We start from the raw sequence: 19,304 nt of genomic DNA on the forward strand, positions 1-19,304 counted from the left end.
GCCTCCTCTCCTGCTTGCTGACCAGAGGGGGACATAATTATAAGTCCAGCTTTCCCTTTTTCATTTACAAATGTAACATTGTATTTTTTCTTCCCATTTAAGAAAAAGCACAGTACCAGCAACTCAGCTGTCCTGAGCAAACAGTGTGTGTGTGCAGCAGAGGACAAAAAGGCTCAGGTAAGCAAACCTTTTCTCTGTCCTGTACTGTTAGAAATTGAGGAGACATTTATATTTTTAGGTGTGTGTAAAATATGTTAAGGTACACGGGTGGCGCTGTGGGTTAAACCACAGAGCCTAGGACTTGCTGATCAGAAGGTCAGCAGTTCGAATCCCCGCGACGGGGTGAGCTCCCGTTCCTCAGTCCCTGCTCCTGCCAACCTAGCAGTTCGAAAGCTCGTCAAAGTGCAAGTAGATAAATAGGTACCGCTCCAGTGGGAAGGTAAACGGCGTTTCCGTGCGCTGCTCTGGTTCGCCAGAAGCGGCTTAGTCATGCTGGCCACATGACCCGGAAGCTGTATGCCGGCTCCCTCGTCCAATAAAGCCAGATGAGCGCCGCAACCCCAGAGTCAGCCATGACTGGACCTAACGGTCAGGGGTCCCTTTACCTTTAAAGAATGTTAACAAAACAAGCAAACCTCCTACCATACCCAACATGAGGAGGCATGCATGAGATATACATTGAAAGGAACCTTGGGGCACTTTGTTCAGTGGGGCTATAGGTTATGAGGAAGCTGTGGAGTTCATAATCCTTACTCACATGTGACCTCTGGCCAAGACAGTCCCAAGACTAGTTGCATGGCTGAGATGCATGGCTCCCCTGTTGTGCTGCATTTCAGCTACAATTTTTCAGAGCAATCTTTCCATGATACCAAAGAGGCCAAATGAATTTCCTCCACATTTATTCCAGTCCTCCTTGGAATGGAAGCCTTATTAGCACACTCTCCAAAAGCCCCAAAGGTTTGAACATTCTGGGGTCTAGCCAGCAGCCACCTTGAGAACCCCCTTCTCCTTCCTTACAGGACAACACAGAAGAAGGTCTGGTGCTCCTCCTTCAAAAACATTGGCCTCTGATTTCACCCCAATAAAACCATCCATATTCTGAAGATGTGGATGATATTTTTATTTTTTTAAAAAGCATGGTACACTTAGCATCAGATTTAGTTTGACCCACAATCTGGAGCGACATGCCTTTTCCCCCTTCAAAATCCCAAAGTGCCCAAGACTTAACCTCAGTTTTGCCATATAGTCTTAAGGCCTGTGTTGGAAATTACATTACAGCTTACCAAACAGGGTTCATGAAAGGGAAGAAATTAAAATTAACTGCACAGAGTAGTTACAGCAAATCCAAACAAATCCACAACTTCTGCTCTGTAGTTAACTCACTAATATATATTATTGTTTTATGGAAGGAAGGAAATGCCCAAACATGTAGCTGGTGAACTAACAATCTCTTCTTTGGCAGAATGACATCCGGATAAAGTTTGAATATAATGGGGAAAAGCGGTAAGTTTTTGTCTTCTTTTCACATACTTAACTATATTTTGGGCACATTTTGTGTGCTTAGTATAATTTGAATCTGGTTTTAATGAAGGGATTAGTTGCTTGCTAAAGAATCTTGATAACCGGTGATAAATTAGATAGGGATAAATTAGAGGAATCAACATGCTGACTAATACAAGAAAGATCCTGTTGCATTCTTTATAAGGTAGTTGTATTTGGAATCCAGTAGAAATTGCAAATGTTTACGATACCCATTAGATAACCTGACTCAGTTTGTTAGGAGAGCAATGAAAAATAATACAGAATGTACTGTTTGTTTGTGTGTATTTGATTTGTATTAAGTAACCATTTTTATTAACAATTAATAAGTAAAAATACATAAGTAGGGTACATTAGCTGGGGTAGTGCTGAACAGTAGCTTTTCTATGGACTTCCAACTCCTAGAATTTCTCTCCTGCGTTACAATATGTTACCGAGTTTGGCTCCTACACGCAGTGACCTTAATGTATCCTTATTAGCCTGAGCTGTTTTAGTTGTTATTATTCATTGAATTTATATACCACCCTAATTAAATAAACAGGTGTCACTTACCCTCCCCTAAAATGTCACCTTAACTCACCTTGTCATTACAACACCAGATGTGGCTCCCTGTACCTCCCTGTCATACATAGTTACAATTAAGCGATATTCGGAGAAGACACCTTGAAATCTGTGGCTGTCCATTGATTTCAGTAGGCCTTCTCTAAGGAAGAAACATTGGGTGGTATCCAGTCTTAAAGTTCTAACTAAGCAAGAAAAGGGTCGAAAAAGATCTTCCCACATTTTACATAAGAAATCAGGGTAGCTCACGCATTAATCCACAATCTTGAATATATGGCCCAAATGTGGATCCCTGTTCTTCTGTGGGGTTATGCGAGGGGAGTACAGAGTAACTGGTATGCAGACTGTTTACCTCCTGATCTGTGAACGCCAGCATTATAGCTTTAAGATGTTGGTTGTGCAGAGCCAGCTTCACTTCCTAGGCACAAACATTTTATGTGTGAGTCCTGTGCAGAAATATTCCAGATTTCTGGGGGCATTTGATATTCTTGACATAGGATGCCAGTAGACATTTCTGTTCAGAAGTAAGTCCCTGTGAATTCAATACGTGTTTATTTGTCTTACCTTCTGAGCTCAATACAGCTTATTCCCAAATATGGTGACCTCCAGGGGTTAGTCCAGTTCTCATCAGCCCCAGTCCACATGGCTAGTGGTCACAGATAATGGGAAATGTCGTCCAACCATATCTGGAGGGCACCATGTTGGTTTACAGTCAAATGTTTTGCAGGGATTATACATTTTGGGGCAGATGCTTTCTGTTTCAACCTTTAAACACTTGGTGAGGACTTTTCTATACTGCCAGGCTTATGCAGCCAATTAATAAAATACGTTTACATAATAGTTGATGGAGTCTGATTTTAAATGTTAACGTGTTTTCATTAAATATAAATAAACTGTAAACTGCTTGGTGTTTTTTTAAAGATATGGTGGTACATAAATATTTTTAGGAATCAAAATAAGAGGCCAAATGAAATGAACATAACACAGTCAACACAGTAAAAAAAACCCTTCCAAACCCTTTCCGTACTATAAATATAATTTTTAAGTTAAGTGGGATGGTGGTGGTATTCAAAGAGATAATACAAAGATTGTGTGATTAAAAAAAGAGTTTGAGTTGTATCTAGGGTTGGTGATACTATGATTATAGCCACTGAAATGATTGGGTGTGAATAGCTTAGGTAAATTAATTTCAGTGGATCTTGAAGTAAAACCTAGCTGAATGCAACCTTCACTTTGAAATTCAAAATCACAAATATGTACAAGCAGCCACACCCAGGAGATGCTACATTTCCAGTAATGTGGGGGCACTGGAAGTTCATCCTTGTCAACAACAGGAGCAGCCTGATCCACAATGCAACACAGCACAGTGCTGCAACTAACTTGGGAGTGAAACCCCAGCCCCCTTAGTGACCATCTTGTATGTTTTCCTGGTCAAGCAGGTGTCTTTGAAATGGCATGGGGGACTTGGTAGGGTATGGCTTGTCTTACATACCCACTGAAAAGAAAAGCTCAATTGTATGCAAGCAGTAATTATGCAGCTATGTAAGACTTGCTCTCAAAATGCATTTCTATGTGTTTGATTTCAGCAAAGCTGCCAGATCTGACCACAAATATTTAAGTCGGGAATGGTCTGCCTAAAATTACCCCAATCCATCATGACTTTGCTGCTCTAAAAAAACCCAGTGGCGGGGTGGGGAAGCTCAAATGCTTATGCGTGTTTAATGAGCTATTTGCCTTTCATAAGGAGTTTCAGTGCAGATGTGAGCCAAGCTATGTGCACAGTGTCCAAGTATTATAATTTCAGTTTATTATTGGATTGGTTTCTCATTACTGTATAAAAAATGTTGTAGACTACTGAGTTGTGTGTGGGGTTTTTTTTTAATAATGAAGACAGCATTTTTAGATGGTTGAACATAGTAGGTTTTTAAGTTAACTTTGCTTTCCAACATGCATGTTATGGAGAGCTCAAGCAATATTCTTCGAATGCTTGGAAGATCAAGTACAAAGCGTAGATCTCAAAATAATAGTTAACTTACCAAAATCTGCAGTGCCAAAAATGGAGAGCTGGAGGTTCCACAAAAATAGTAAACTGGTTTGGAAAAATCTGGACAATTATAAATATGATCAAACTAACATACGATCAAAGAACCCAAAATGAACAATAAAATAGATTTTTTGAACTGTGGTGACTATTTATTAGGCTTTAGAAAGTCAAATTTCACAATTAGTATACTGTACAGCCATATAATATTTTTGCATTACTGCAAGGGTATCACACACATGCTGTATAGAGTAGCATATGTTTATTTTTCTTAATTCTGTTTGCTTGCTTTTTCGTGTTTGTAGGACTATATATTAATTTATATACTGTTTATATGCCAGAATATCTTCTAAATTGATATTTTGTCAATTCTCATGCACAATTCTCATGTGTGTGAAGCTGATGAGCACCTAAGAATTTCAGCACATGGTTGGTTAACAGTTTAGGGAAAACACTGCTGCTTATGTAATTGCTTTTGTTGCATGGATTGTTTAGAGCTCATTCTGTTTGTATTATCAGTATCTTTCTATCTCATTCAGAATTATCGCTTTTGCCCGGCCTGTCCACTATGAAGATGTGCAGCAGAAAGTGAAAACGGTTTTTGGGCAGCCGCTAGATCTCCATTACATGAATAACGAGGTACCAAAATACGCCCACATTTTGTTCTCAAACAGTGCTATTCAGATCCAAGGAGAAATTCCACCACACTGAAAAATCCAAACACCTTGGCAAGGGTGGGGGCATGAAAAGAGGCAGAAGTAGCTTTTCACATGGACAACTAACACACTTGCCCAGATAAATGTAGTCCCATGAGGGGACAATATTACCAAAGAGTATTGGCAGTTTGCAAGTGTATTTGTGGGCTGAAGATATGAGCCCTTTATTGGCTCCCTTTTTAGGTGGCAGAGCAGATGGAAACCTTGCCCGTTCATTTGAACTACTGCAGTCTGCAATGTGGCAAATAGTTGTACTGTGTTGTATCCAAACTTAGTCATGCTTACAGAATTGAGTTCATTGAGCCAACTCCAAGCATGACTAAGTCTGGATACAACCCACTGACTTACCCTTAACAGGAATGTTTTTTAAGGATTAGAACGAGATAATACATAGCATTTGAAACACTTGAAATCACTAAACAGATATTAAGTACGGTCATACCTCGGGTTGAAGTAGCTTTGGGATAAGTATTTTCGGGTTGCGTGCTGTGGTGACCTGGAAGTAACAGCACATTACTTCCGGGTTCCGCCACTCGCGCAGACGGTCAGAATGAGGTCATGCGCAAAAGCGGCGAATCACGGGTTGCATTTGCTTCTGGATGCGAACGGGGCTCCGGAACGGATCCCATTCGCGTCCAGAGGTACCACTGTATTGTATCTGCCTCAGGAGAGTCAGCCGCACCAACAGGTTAACACCCGTGGGCTGTTGGGCTGCTGAATGAAAAAAAAAAATTAGTGGTTCAATTGACTTCCAACAAGCACACAGAGTGCTAACAAGACTGAGTGTATGTGGGGGGGGGGGGCTCGTTTAAATGCACTGCACACAGGTGGTGTAGTGACAATAAAAGTCTGTTCTATGCTCTCTCTGACTCCCACTCCACCCCTTCTGAGACGGTTTTGAGTTTTTTGCAGTCTGTATCAAGAAGATTGTGTGGGTGGAATATTACCTGCCCGCAAAAATAACACAACCAGAAATATATCCGGATATTCAGGGGGACTATAACTTGTTTACAGCCTTGAGCCTTTGTAAGTTTAATTCAGAGTAAGTCTCTTAGTTCATTGGGCTTACTCTCAAGTACGTATACATAATTCAACCTAAGAGCATTTAAAATTCTATCTTGCTGTCTCACTATTTCATCCCTTTGTTGCCTGGAGGATTTAAAATTTTTTTACTAACTGAGTGCCTGTTTTCTTGCATTGTAGTTATCTATTCCTTTGAAAAGTCAAGATGACCTTGATAAGGCAATAGATCTGTTAGACCGAAGTGCAAATGTGAAACGCCTTAGAATATTACTGCTGTCTCAGGACAGAAACCATGTAAGTAAAAATAACATAATGTGCTGCAGTCTCATTTTTGCTATAAGCCCTTACCAATCATTAAGCAAAACAGTGGTGCCCAGTCCACAAGGTGGGTTTGGTCCCCTGTTCCACTCAGAGCCTTGTTGCCATAAATCGAAAACCGAACAACTGAAAGCAAAGGAAACATCTGTGGAACCCACTGTTTTGTATAGACCACCAAAATACATGATCTGACCCCCCCCCCCCCCAGAGCAAATGGGAATATATTTCAGATTGCATTTCTAGTTGCAACGATCCTTTTTTCCTTCCTGGGCTGCTTGTCCTTGGAATTAAAATATTAAGTCCCTCCAAACTCAAATTGCTTATTTATTTTTTTCTCCCTCCCTCCCTAACAGACCAGTTCATCATCCCATTCTGGAATGCCAAAGCAAGTCAGAATCAAAACCTCTCAATCCATGGGAGATGTGAACACTGCCTTCCAGCCACCTGAAACCAGAAGCAGGCACTTGTCCATCAGTGAGTACTAGATTTTTGACATTAATTTCAGTCTATACTAGCAACAATTCTGTTCTTCCAAACACTTTAGGCTGTGACTTACAGCCTCTAAAGTTTCCCTTTTTTATCAGATATTTGAACCGTCATTTTCAGTTGAGCACACGCACACATATACATGTGGAGAGAAACATTAAGAAATCATGAGAGGACAATTCAGTCTTCTAGGACAGTCTCTTGCTGCTGACTTGAAAGTCAACATTATTGGAACAAAAAACTTGAGGTTTTAGGTGTCGGGCCCCCATCCCCAAACCCAGTGACAGCAACTATTATTTGAAAGTAAGGAAGAGGTCTTTATTCAGTCTAATAGCAGTACATGTCCACAAGCAAACATATGGTCCAGGAGTCAAGGTTCTAAGTTACATGAGCAGGGCAAGTGGTTCATATCCTTAAAGGAAGCTGTGATGTTGTACCAGCAGTTGATATGCCCTTCCTGCCAAGCTTTTAAAGATGGGAGTGGTGCAAGCTCACTCGCAAGACTCTCTCTGCCTGTGGTTTTGCTATGCACACATATACGTGCTCTGTCAGAGTGGGTACATCTGATTCGCCTTCATAAGTGGCACCTGTCTCTCAGTGACACTACTATGTTGTCCAGCTCTGCCAGCACTTCTTCCTGTTCAGCCTCTCCCTCTGGCTAGCCAAAGTCCTTCCTTCTCCCGGATAAGGTTCTGCAGCAGCAGCATGGGAGAGAACCAGCAGATCTTCTTCCTTCTCTCTTGAAACCACAAGGGGACCTTCCAGCCCCCCATCTGCTGCTTCTCCTTCCTCTTGAGCTTGGAGCTGTGTGTGCCGGATCCTGACCGAGCCAAGCGGCCCATGACATTGGGCTCTGATTCCAGTTTTTGTTCCAAATCAGTTTTATTCATCCATATTGGATTACTGCACTGTTCTCTGTGTTGCTGCCTTCAAATATGGTCCAGAGTCTACAGTTGTTCCCAAATGTGGCTACTAGAATGTTCTGGAAGCCAACAGTTGTACCATATGACACCAATATAATATTAACTACATTGGTTACCTGTTTGTTTCTGGGCTCAATTTAAAGCACAGGTGCTTATTTTTGAAATCTTTAATAGATTATTGATTTTATTGATTATTTTATTTCTATATAACTTAATATATTCAAAATATCTAAGCAGTGTACAAAATGCTGAAGCAACAGCAGTCAAACAAAATATTACAAAAAACAGTTACATATAAAATTATTACATTAAAACAAAGTTGCATATATATATATATATATATATATTCATTTTCCTTCTGATGCACCCTCCCCTCACAGCCTCCGGGTACTCATCCAGGCTCCAACAAACTCTCAGCTCACTCACAAAAGTCTCACAATGAGAAAGGTTCCGGAAAACAGCTGGTGTCACCTTAGTCTCTCACTCTAGACTTGCTTTTTATGGGCAGGCCCAAGGTGGCTGGTACTTCCTTAGGCTGCCCACAGCTGTGTCCCATTCAGCTGCACTCTGCGCACCGAGTTCCAGATGCAGCAGGTTTATTGAGTTTCCCACGGGGTCACATCTCTTCTGTCCTCTCCTGCTCCTCCAGTTGCTTAATAGCATCGAACCTGGTAGTTTCAAGGGCACCTGTCAGGTGGCTGTTGCGGTTGCTCGAAAGTAACCAGGCAGGACTCCGACCTGTGTTTTACAGGCTTTATTTTGGTGCAAAACTATTTACAGTGAAGAGCCCAATACTCATGTCTGGCTCAATCACTAGCAGAATCCGGGAGTGGTCTTTTTTTGGACTTCCCTCAACATAAGAGTTTCGTTACCCCCAAACGTCCCCTCCCCTCTCTGCACCCCAAACTACTGCGCAGGATGGGCAATGGCAAGGGCGTGTTTCCCTCCTGTCCAGCTTGCCCAGGAGCAGTGTTAAGGCTCCTACCAGCATCCTCTGGTCCTTGCACCTCTTCCCCACTGGAGGTGGGGCTTTCCTCCTCCCCGGAAGAGGAACTGCTTCGCAAAATTTTTGGAGGCTCCCTGTAACACAACTGCCCTTCTATTTCTCGCCTCTGAGCCGATGACAGTTCCCTGACAGCACCTTTGTTGATATGACTCTGCCTGTCTATCCCCTGAGTCCATCCCCAAAGGCACACTCCTCCATTGCCTCCTAAGACAGATGGATGCCAGGAACCTAAGACTGGCTTGGAGAACTTGCTCTCTAACCCCTTACCATTGGAAGTACGTTAGGCAAGTACAAGTAGCAGACCTTTTTAATGGTGACCCCAAGGGAGAAATGCGGTATTTAGGTAGATTTAGAAGACCTATTCACTCAGACAGGCTAATACTGCTCTGCTATTTTTAAAGTTTTCTTGGTTTCATGCTGCTGCTTAGTTGTTAATGTAAGGAATATTTGTGTGTGTTTGTTTTAACATTTTATTTGTTTTAAGTGCAGGCTGTTATAGAAAAACAGGATAGAAGTAATAATGGATTTACAAGCACAGTTTTAAAGGGCATGGGGAACTAACCCTTAAGCAGATAACGTGTCTGCCTTCAAACAATTTGTAAAGAAAAAAATACTTATAAAATAATTTGATACACTCCTATCTCGGTGATCTTCAGGAGAATGAGGGATGGTGCTATGACAGGTCATCTTGACCACTGTGATGAAAGTGCTCCATGGAAAAAAGAGAATCCACTCTCGACCTGAAAGAGGGCTTAATTCCTTATTTGAAAACCTTATTTCATGGTTTGAAAAGGAGCTTACCCTTGACTCACAACACAATATGATAGCCTCCTGCTTCCTCCATTAGCCAGAAGATGGTGCTAGTGTATCACAAGTTTTCATTGTAAGGAACAAAAAGAATTATTTTCGAATACAGTGGTACCTCGGTTTACAAACTTAATCCGTTCCGGAAGTCCGTTCTTAAACCAAAGCCATTCTTAAACTGAAGTGCGCTTTCCCTAATGAGGCCTCCTGCCACCGGTGCCCTTTCACTGTTCCGTTTGTAAACCGAGGTAAAGTTCACTAACTGGAACACTACTTCCAGTTTTGTGGAGTTTTTTACTGAATAGTTCATAAACAGGGCTGTTCTTAAACTGAGGTACCACTGTACATGCTAAATATATACTATCCTTTAAAATTTGGTAATCTGGAACTCTTTAAACCCAAAATTTTAAGAGAAATCTGCAGGCTTATTTTAAAATTTGAAACAGTCATACAGAGGCAGCTCTGCTTGAGGTTGGGTATTTCAGCATACTGACAATATAAAGTCCGAAGATTCTCAGAACCAGCAAGGCATAGGTGATTTCTCACACAAAGTATGAGGTTGTCTCGGGTAGGGTGGAGAAGCTAGTGATGGCTCTAATCTCTTTAATTTTGAGTTACATTGTGCCCTCATGGCAGCCATTTTGTGACAGGCACCCCCAGCACACTCTTAAAATTCAAAATGTGCCTGCTGGTCCGAGAAGGTTGGCAATTCGTTACTTAAATTAATAGTTTCATCTAACTGCTTCCATGTGAATCAAGCAGAACTAAAGAAAAGAAGCCAGAAGGGTTAAATTTGATCAGAGTCAATAGTCAAATGTGAGAACGGGGGGGGGGGGGGGGGGAGAGAGAGACTACTTTTAAACATCCAAAACACACCCTGTAACAGAGAAAATACTTCTAAGGGATTTAGACGGCACGACTTCTAGTGTTCCTATGTTGACAACAGCCCACATTTGAATTTCCATAAAATGATTGAACTAAGCATCAAGTGCAGCAGGTATAAAGTGATGGCCTTGTGTTTAGAAGAAATGCACACTAAAGAATAGCCTTTTCTCTCTTCCAGGGGTGGGGAAGTGAATCCAGCCAATGGACTGGACGCAGAACTGCCCCACCCTCCACAAACAAGCCACTTTTGACAGGTGGATGGGGCTGCCAACATGTCAATTATCTAATATCATAGGATACACTCCGAGGCTCTCGGTTGTCTCTTTGCAGTTACTCTGAATAACATTGTCCCTGAGTCTTTCAAAAATGCAGGAGAGAACAATTCTGTCCCTCCTCCGCTCAGGTGCTCTTGACCTTGTGCATCCTTTTAATAAGCGTTTCAAAATCTTCAGGTTCTCAGACCACAGGTCGAAGTTCACCACCTCCAGGGTATGTTCCAGAGAGGCAGCAACGAATCGCTCGTCAGGGGTCCTACACCAGCATCAACAGTGAAGGAGAATTCATTCCAGAGACCAATGAACAATGTGTGAGTTCAGTAAAGTGCTCCTCAGCTTTGAGAAGCTGCCTTTATACCATGTCATGCCTCTGGTCCACCTAGCTCAGTATTTTCTACCCTGTCAGCAGTTTCTTGTGGTATCAAACAAGAGTCTCTTCCAGCTTTATCAGGAAATGCCATGGATTGAACCTGAGACCATCTGCATGTGTAGCACATGCTCTGTCTGAGCCACAGCCCTTTCCCAACTTTCTTGGTAGAGTTCTCCATTCTGCCTTTTCGTATTGTATTGTGTCTTAGATTATATTCAATTTGACTTTCTGTGACCTCTCATAGATGCTGGATCCTTTAAGCAGTGCTGAAAACTCTATATCTGGCAGTTGTCAGTCGTTGGGCCAGTCAGGAGACAGGTATGGACCTTAATGGGTTTGGAATTGATTTTGCTGTCGTCCAATTTCTCCTCCGCATGTTTGGGTTGCTAATGAATTTTCCTTCATGTGAGATTGACAGGGAACCTTGGGGTGTTTCTCTCTCCAGCATTATTTGTCTTGTCTCATTTGTGTTAGCTCTTTTCTTCATAGAATCGTAGAGTTGGAAGGGGCCACAAGGGTCATCTAGTCCAACCCCCGGCAATGCAGGAATCATTTGCCCAACGTGGGGCTCAAACTCACGATCCTAAGATTAAGAGTCTCATGCTCTACCGACTGAGCTATCCAGATGAATTCAGTTAAATCTATTTCTTTGCTTCTGGCATTTGTGGGTGAATTGTAGATACTCAAGGACCCTTAGGGGGTACAGATATTGTTAGTCTATTCCTGGCATAGACCCTGTAGTAAATGATGATGATGATGATGATGATGATGATAATAATTTATACCCCGCCCATCTGGCTAGGTTTCCCCAGCCACTCTGGGCAGCTTCCAACAGAACACTAAAATGCAATAACCTATTAAACATTAAAAGCTTCCCTAAACAGGGCTGCCTTCAGATGTCTTCTAAAAGTTTGGTAGTCAAAGTCAAAACGGATTTAGTTTACCACTAAATTCATTTTATTGGCCTCCATACAGCCCCTTACTGTTGCAAGCATGGGTTCAGCACCTCTACTGCTTCCCTTGAATATGATGAGAGAAATACTAGTCATTGGTATACTGATGACACCTTACTTCAGAGCCCTAGATGACCTGGCCGGCAGTTTCATGTAGATGTTAACAAGTCTGGGAGATGAGATGGAACCCTGCAGGACCCTATAATCACAGGTGCCATGAGGACAAGCAGTATTCTTCCAGCACTACCTTCTGGAATTTAAGTAGGAATGGAACCACATTGCCCCTTGTGGTGATCACACAGGGTCCCCGGACATTTGACGGTCTATTGATCTCTGTGCCACCACTGTGATTGCTTACTTCGCTGCCACCACCCCGCTTTTCACGGGGACACACGGAGTCAAGATGGAGTCCAGACAGTTGTTAACATTAACAAATAATTAAGTTTATTTTATAGGCATGAACAAGTTTATGGTTTCAGTTAATTTTCTTGGCAGTTTCTTAATCTTAGTTCCTTAACTGTCCTATACGTTCCTAACAACTTCAAACTGATTATCCCAATTATCTATCTGATTCCACCTAACAGTTCCTCTCACTCTCTCACCACACAACTTGACCAACCTCCAGTCTTATCCTCCCTCTTCCTTCTCCAACTCCCAACTCTCAACTGACTTCCACACAACTCCGACTCTAACACTGACTCCTCCCCTAGGTTTCCCACAGGCCAATCACTTCCCACTCATTTAACCCTTTCCTTATGACCCACCTAGGAGGCAAACGCCACACCCCTAAACCTGTAGTGCCTCAGAATCCAATTCTGATTCCAGAGGAGATAGCTTTCCCCTCTCTTTGGTGCTCGATAACTCTTCCCCATAACTACTAGCAGTCCAAGAGGGGAGCCAGTCTTCCACTTTTCCATTTTTAGGGGACACAGGAAACATTCCACCCTTCTGCAGCACATGCCTATGTCATAGAATACAGCCTCTTTAAAGCACGATCAGGTTTTCTTCTAGGAAACAGGGCTTCACCACTCTCTGCCATACTATATAAAAGACCAGTGCTGAAGCAACACTTGCTGATCTTTGTTTCCAGTATCCAGCTTAGGTGAATCTGATATCCAGCCACATCCCAAAGCTTGCTCCATATGAGCTCTCCGTGTTCCTGACTCTTGGCTACCTGCCCTGTACCTTGCCACACCTGAACAGAATGCCTCCGCTCTATGGTATCTGATATTGAAAGCTGCCAAGAGGTCCAGGATTGTTGATTTGTAGCATCCAAGTGCACAGCGGAATGATGAGGAATACGTGCCAACATGCTCTATATTGCTTTATTTACATTTCAAAGCTGGTAGATTACAGAAAACCATCTTGTCTCTGCCGGAGCAGAAAACTGCATCCTCTCTCCTCTGAAGCTCAGAGAGAAACACACTGAACAGTGAAAAACAGGAAACCAGTGTACGTCACATCCAGTCTCCTTTTCCCGTGGGAAAAACTCCAACAGTAACTCTGTGGAATGTAAACATTGTCTTGTGACAAGCCTTTCGCTGCACAGTGAAGAGAGCAGAAACCAACATCCTCCCCCTTTCTGTGAACACCACTGGGCAGCGTGTTCGTACAATATCAGTACAAACCCAACTTCTGCACATAGGTACAGTGTTGATCCCTTGATACAATCCTGGACAATACATCAGCAGGAATTTCATTACCTGGCATATAGGACACCGTTACGAGTCCCTTCTGAATACATTCCCTAGCATGTTGCAACTTCAATTGCAAGTGCTTCGTGCTTTGCTTACAACCTTCAGAATTCAGCAAAGCCAAACATGCTTTGTTGTCCTGGTAAACCTGGATTGGACATTTGACAGGAATTTTCATGTCTTTGCACAATTGTAACAACCATTCACAATCCTTAAGTGAATAAGACAGTGCATTCAGTTCAGCTTCACAAGTACTTAAGCTAACTGTTGTTTGCTTCTTGCATGACCAATCAAAAAGACCCTGATTGTACATGTAGCAAACTCCAGACGTGCTTTTCCTGTCTGTAGTGTCACTTCCAAAACTTGCATCTGCAAATATCTCAAGACCACCAGACTTCTGATTGTTAAATCTCAGCCTGTAATGCATAGTGCCTTTCAAATACCGCGCTATGCGTTTCAGAGCTTTCCAATCCTTAACAGTAGGATTGTTGACTTGTCTGCTTAGCAAATTACAGCTAACAGCAATGTCTGGTCTTGAACATCTGGCAATGAAGTTTAGCTTGCCTAGCACACTTCTGTACAGTGTAGTGTCAGAAAATGCTTCTTCAGTGTCATCTACCTGATAACCTGTTATCATCGGTGTGTCTACAGGGTTAGCATCCATCAGGTTTAGTTTGCCTAACACATCAGCAATTTTCCGTGACTGGTGTACTAGAATGTTACCATTTTGATCTCTCTCTATTTCCAGAGATAGGTAGTTGTTTACCTCACCAAGATCTTTCATGTCAAAGTGTTCTTTCAGTTGGGCTAGGGCGTTATTGTACATTGTGACATCATCCCAAAAGAATAAAAGATCATCAGCATAAAACAAACAATACAGTTTCTTTTGCCCTTCCTCTTTGACAAATACACATGGATCAGCTTTCCCTTGCTTAAAACCTAGAGAAAACAATACTTCAGTGAGTTTTGTGTGCCAACACCGTGCACTTTGTTTGAGACCATAAAGGGACTTTTTCAGAGCACAAACAAATCCCTGTTTTACCTGTACGCCATCAGGTGGAAGCATATAAAGTGATTCATCTAGAGATCCGTACAGAAAAGCTGTATTCACATCATGGTGACTAATGTGTAGATTCTCCTCTGCAGCTAGCTTGAGCATAAGCCTAATGCTCTCATACCTCACTGTGGGTGAGTAGGTCTCGTGATAGTCTTCACCTGGTACCTGTGCAAAACCTCTGGCTACCAATCTGGCTTTGTGTCTGACTATCTTGCCATTTTGATCAGTCTTCGCTTTGAAGACCCATTTGCTTCCAAGCAGTTTCATTCCTGGAACTACTGGAACAAGTTCCCATGTTTTGTTCCTTTCCAAGGAATCAAGCTCAGCCTTCATGGCATTTAACCATGGCTCAGCTTCCTTTGAATCCAAATCCTGGATTTCTTGGAAACTTGAAGGTTCAAATACCTTCTTGGAGCTTTTAACAGCTGTTACTGCTATCTTAGCAAACTCATCAGCAAATCTCTTTGGAGGTCTGCCTTTTGTGGCTCTTTGTGACCTGCGAATTAGCCTTAGGTCTTCAACACTCTCCTCTTCCTTCTTAGGAGAAAAGTGACCTATTGTGAACAATGGTTCCTCCAATTCTTGATCAGAGCTTTCAGAGGGTCGCATAGAGGCTTTCGCACTCTTGAAATCCTCTGAATCACCTGATTCAGTTTCAGACTCAGAATCAGAACTTTCATCAGTGGGAGTGGGTTGCTGTGGTTGCTTTTGACTATCCTCAGTCTCATCACTGTCATCAGGATAACATTGGAAAATTCCCACATTCTCCCCCCACTTGGCATTGTACTCAACACTTCTTGTGAGCTTAATAGTCTTAGAGTCAGTCATCCTTATTCTGTAAGAACCTTTCTCATAACCTAGAAAGATACCATGCAATCCACGCTTGTCTAACTTGGAGTTTTGTGGTGAGTGAACCCACATGTCAGAACCAAAAATTCTCATGTGTTTGATGTATGGCTTTTTGCCAAACATCTTCTCATAGGGGTACAACCAATCGCTGAAGATAACCTGCGATTATAACTGTAAGTGAAACATGAGAGAGCTTCAGCCCAATAACTCTCTGGTAGATTTGCATCATGCAGCAAGGTTTTTAACCCTTGAAGCAATGTCTGATTTGCTCGTTCTGCAAGTCCATTCTGCCATGGCGAGCGAGGACTAGACAAATCGTGTTGAATTCCTTTCTCAGTCAGAAAAGCTTCAAACTGCCGAGAAGTGAATTCCCCTCCGCGATCACTGAAAAGAGTTTTTACCTTCTTACCATGCACATTTTCCAACCAAGCACAGAATTCCTTGAACCTAGGAAAAGCCTCTGATTTCTGCTTGAGATTGTACACATAAATATACCTGGAAAATGCATCAATGAGAACCATGAAGTACCTATTTCCACCCAAAGAGGGCGCTAGTGGTCCAACCAAATCAGCATGAACAATTTGGTATGGTTCTGTAGCTTGCCTACTAGACACCTTACCTTTTGCAGCCATTTTCACCTTGTTTGCTGCGCATGCCTTGCACTTCATGTGGTACCTGCAGGGTTTAATAGTCATACCTTCAACCAAGGCAGGCATTTTAGATACTGCCTCAAAACCCAAATGACCAAATTTTCGATGAAAATCATGAATACATTCTGCATGCAAACTTTTGTTAGAACCTGCAATGCAACAAGTATCATCCTGCACAACATCATCATAATACAAAACATATAAACGATCAACATATTCAGCATACAATACATAATCATTTTTCTTTGTGATGATGCACCTTTTGTTCTTAAAGGAAACGTCAATGTTCCGCTCATTCAGCTGTCCAACGCTGAGCAAATTATGTTTGGCATCTGGCACATAAAGTACATTCTGTATCGATAAGTCCAAACTGTGAAGAACAACAGTTCCGTAGCCTTTACTGGGAATTGTGTGGTCATCCGCCTGGTGAATCGCACCTTCCTGCGGTGTAAAAGACACGAACAGTCGCTTATCGTTGCACATGTGGTGGGTTGCCGCTGAATCAACAACGAAGAAAGATCTAGACATCTTCTGGACCTCTGCAACTTTTGGAGTGAAGCGTGAGACCATTGCTTTGGGCTGCGTTGTCCTGGACACCAGACCTTTGCCTCTGCTTTGGCCTTTTCCACGCGATGAGCTTTCGCTGCGCTGCTCTGTCTTGGCCCTGGGATATTTGCATTCCCTCTTCATATGGCCTAGACGTCCACAGGAGTAGCATTTCACTGCCTTCAAAGCTTTGGCGCCATCTGGTGGTTCCACTGCACTCTGGGATGACGTCTGTGAAGACTCCCCCTTTCCCATGCAGCCAGCACCCCGGCGATCTGCTTCATTTTGAATCACGGCAGTAACATAATCCACTGTCAGCTGAGCGGTAGGCTGTACAGCAATCTGAGTCGCAACAGACTCCCAACCTGAACCCAAAGATTGTAGTATCATGAAGGAATACACAGCCTCTGGAAAGTTGAGTCCTCTCTGTTGCAGCTCATGTCTCAGATTCTGCATCTCCATCAGATGTGTACGCACATCTCCACCTTCAGCAAGAGCCATATTATGCAGCTTGTTAAAATAAAACATAGTAGATCCAGCTTCTGTCCTCAAGTGTGCCTCCCTCAAAGCGCCCCAAATTTCTCTGGCTGAGGTCTTATCACGCAATAGACAGAGCTCTTCTGGGGATACTATCAATGTAAGAGTTCCCCTTGCTTTGGAATCTTTAGCTTTCCATGCATCTGTAACTGGAGCTGGGGGGTTGTCTGTAATAACTTCAAACAGACCCTCTTTCCGCAGAATAGCCTCTGCATAGATAACCCAGTCCGTATAATTTTTCTTATTGAGCTTGGGAATCCCACAAGCATCCTGAAGGGCCATCATGACTCTGGCATTAGCCTTCTGCGTCATCTCTGCTGCTTTAAAGCAAGCTGCTTTATACAAGCTGCGTCTGTGCTGCTTCAAGCCTCATTCCAAAGGCAAGTTCAAAAGTGCCTCCCTCTGCTTCCCTAAAATCATGCTGCGTCACTGTTATCAGCAGCTGCTTCAGCCCAAAAGTTACTTTCGATTTCCCCAGCATAGGCATAGCCGCTGCCTGGTCCCGGCAAACGGACATAAAAGTTCAAAGTCCAGCCATAAAGCCATTAATTAGTTGCTGGCAGGCTGCCCGGAGCAGTAGCACATACCTCATCAATCATCTTGATGCGCAGATACCGTCCGATCCGTCCCTTTGCATTCCGATCCCTTTGCCGGCACTCCGAAGTCCATCCGTCACTTTGACTGCGTCTTCTGGGCCATAACCAAAATGTTGATTTGTAGCATCCAAGTGCACAGCGGAATGATGAGGAATACGTGCCAACATGCTCTATATTGCTTTATTTACATTTCAAAGCTGGTAGATTACAGAAAACCATCTTGTCTCTGCCGGAGCAGAAAACTGCATCCTCTCTCCTCTGAAGCTCAGAGAGAAACACACTGAACAGTGAAAAACAGGAAACCAGTGTACGTCACATCCAGTCTCCTTTTCCCGTGGGAAAAACTCCAACAGTAACTCTGTGGAATGTAAACATTGTCTTGTGACAAGCCTTTCGCTGCACAGTGAAGAGAGCAGAAACCAACCAACTAGTAGAGTTTCAGTCCCCTTGTCATAGGTTATAGCATTGCATCAGGGTAACCAAATCAGGTTCTTTGATGACAAAAATCAAATGGGAATAGATCCAGATTGTTTAGCTTGATAACTTGCATTACTATAATGAGGAAAGCTGTATTTTGCCCAACGAGGGAGGAAACTGGTTCGTATATTTTTAAAAATGTAAAAGATACATTAAAATTTAAAATATATGCTAAAAAAGTGATTGCATCTTTGGGGTGGGAATTTTACAGTTAGCTATGTGCCCTGGCTGAATTTTTCTGAAAGTGATACCCAGTTTGTAGATGGGGGAACCCAACAGATTGTGTAAATTCTCTGTTCAGTTATGCATATGTTTATATACAGAAATCCCACAATACTGCACTGGATGTGAATAAATTATTGTAATTTATTCAGGTTTAGGCTATCCAGCTTCTTCCTAAGTCGTGAGAGGGGGCATCACATTAACTTGTAACACAGGCCATTCTTAGCCCAGTTTATAGGTACAAATCTTAATTCTTTCTCCCTCCAAACAGTCTTTCCTACAGAAAATCCTGCATGTCCAGGGCCCAGAGTTTCCCAGACAACAGGCAGGATTTTTCAGGTATGTCTGTATAGTTCTTAAAATAATTATTTGAGCTGATGGTTGTTAACAGATAACAGGAGAAAGAAACTCCTACCTTGTTGTTTCTCTGTTGTGTGTTTGCTGCTCCTAGTCAAGATTCTATATTCTCTTTTCTGATTGCAGAAAGACATTTTGAAAAGTGCAGACCACTTCTCTGTCACTTGCCAGCAGTTACCTGGCTTCCAGTCTAATCTAGGGTGGAAGATACTGATGTGGAGCCACATCTCGTTTGCCTCTCCTATTCCTTTGCCACTGATCGGTTGAATGTTGCTGGGTCAGGGAGAGAATTAACAGTTTTCAGGATACGTGCTTATGCATTGGTTTCTCTTCCCTCCTGAAACCACCTGTAAGGAGGAGGTTGACTGACACTAAGAAGCTTTAACTACTAGGAGGGCAAATATGAAAATAAGCTAATA

The 19,304-nt window shown here is 42.5% G+C and overlaps 1 protein-coding gene across 1 annotated transcript in view; it reads left to right on the plus strand.

Annotated features, from left to right (window-relative positions):
- The window catches only part of MAP3K3 (mitogen-activated protein kinase kinase kinase 3), a 43,486-nt gene that overhangs the window by 15,240 nt on the left and 8,942 nt on the right, over nucleotides 1-19,304 (plus strand). Inside the window, exons 3-10 of the mRNA XM_079949572.1 lie at nucleotides 103-177; nucleotides 1,463-1,503; nucleotides 4,681-4,780; nucleotides 6,061-6,174; nucleotides 6,552-6,672; nucleotides 10,755-10,888; nucleotides 11,192-11,265; nucleotides 18,800-18,867. Coding sequence (XP_079805698.1) covers nucleotides 103-177; nucleotides 1,463-1,503; nucleotides 4,681-4,780; nucleotides 6,061-6,174; nucleotides 6,552-6,672; nucleotides 10,755-10,888; nucleotides 11,192-11,265; nucleotides 18,800-18,867 — 727 coding nt within the window. The remainder of the gene's footprint in view (nucleotides 1-102; nucleotides 178-1,462; nucleotides 1,504-4,680; nucleotides 4,781-6,060; nucleotides 6,175-6,551; nucleotides 6,673-10,754; nucleotides 10,889-11,191; nucleotides 11,266-18,799; nucleotides 18,868-19,304) is intronic.

The sequence above is a fragment of the Podarcis cretensis genome (assembly GCF_951804945.1).
Source record: "Podarcis cretensis genome assembly, chromosome: 13".
In the NCBI taxonomy this organism is placed as follows: domain Eukaryota; kingdom Metazoa; phylum Chordata; class Lepidosauria; order Squamata; family Lacertidae; genus Podarcis; species Podarcis cretensis.